The following is a 921-nucleotide window of genomic DNA, read 5'->3' as shown; positions in this document are numbered from 1 at the left end:
CAATATAGTCTATTTCATCAAAATCTTTTTATCTCTTTGTCCACTCAGGCGCAAATTATAGTCCATTTCATTTATATGTATTTATAGATTATTTCCTTGTAAGAAAAGTTGTGATTGGTTAGTTTGGTTGATTACCTACATCAGGATTGGTTTATATTAGGTCAGAAGCTTTAATCGTAGACAATCATCGTCCCTAAAGGCTTTTCGTCAACTAACTCTATCAAATGTGGATTGTATTTCTATTGTTAAGATAAGAATTCTAAAATAGCTTTTGGTATGTGAACTTCCTGTTAGGGTTTGGGATATGATATATTAAAGAATGTGGTAAATGTACAGGGATGCTAACAAAAGATAGCACACTTTTTGCACACTGTTTGAGTACAAGTTTGATGCAAAATAATGTTACTGGGTATGTGGACTTCCTGCCACACAATGAGGACTTCCTGCCACACAATGTGGACTTCCTGCTACACAATGTGGACTTCCTGCTACACAATGAGGACTTCCAGCCACACAATGAGGACTTCCTGCCACACAATGAGGACTTCCTGCCTCACAATGAGGACTTCCAGCCACACAATGAGGACTTCCTGCCACACAATGAGGACTTCTCACCAGGCCACACAATGAGGACTTACAGCCACACAATGAGGACTTCTCACCAGGCCACACAATGAGGACTTCCAGCCACACAATGAGGACTTCTTGCCAGGCCACACAATGAGGACTTCCTGCCACACAATGAGGACTTCTCACCAGGCCACATTCCTGCCACATAATGAGGACTTCCAGCCACACAATGAGGACTTCCAGCCACACAATGAGGACTTCTCGCCTCACAATGAGAACTTCTGGCCACACAATTTTAGTGGTTTTTTCAAAGGTGCTGACACAAGTAACCTTATTGCCCACTGCATGGCA

At 42.1% G+C, this 921-nt stretch overlaps 1 protein-coding gene across 1 annotated transcript; it reads left to right on the top strand.

The window, feature by feature from the left end:
- Window positions 1-416: 416 nt before the first annotated feature.
- LOTGIDRAFT_89258 (hypothetical protein) lies at window positions 417-617 on the top strand (the record flags this gene model as incomplete). The annotated part of the gene is made up of 1 exon (XM_009055243.1): window positions 417-617. A coding segment is annotated over one exon (201 nt), but the record flags the coding sequence as incomplete, so codon positions are not given.
- Window positions 618-921: the final 304 nt, after the last annotated feature.

Source organism: Lottia gigantea (genome assembly GCF_000327385.1).
Source record: "Lottia gigantea unplaced genomic scaffold LOTGIsca_24, whole genome shotgun sequence".
Taxonomy (NCBI): domain Eukaryota; kingdom Metazoa; phylum Mollusca; class Gastropoda; family Lottiidae; genus Lottia; species Lottia gigantea.
This window is presented reverse-complemented; position numbering and strand designations above follow the sequence as displayed.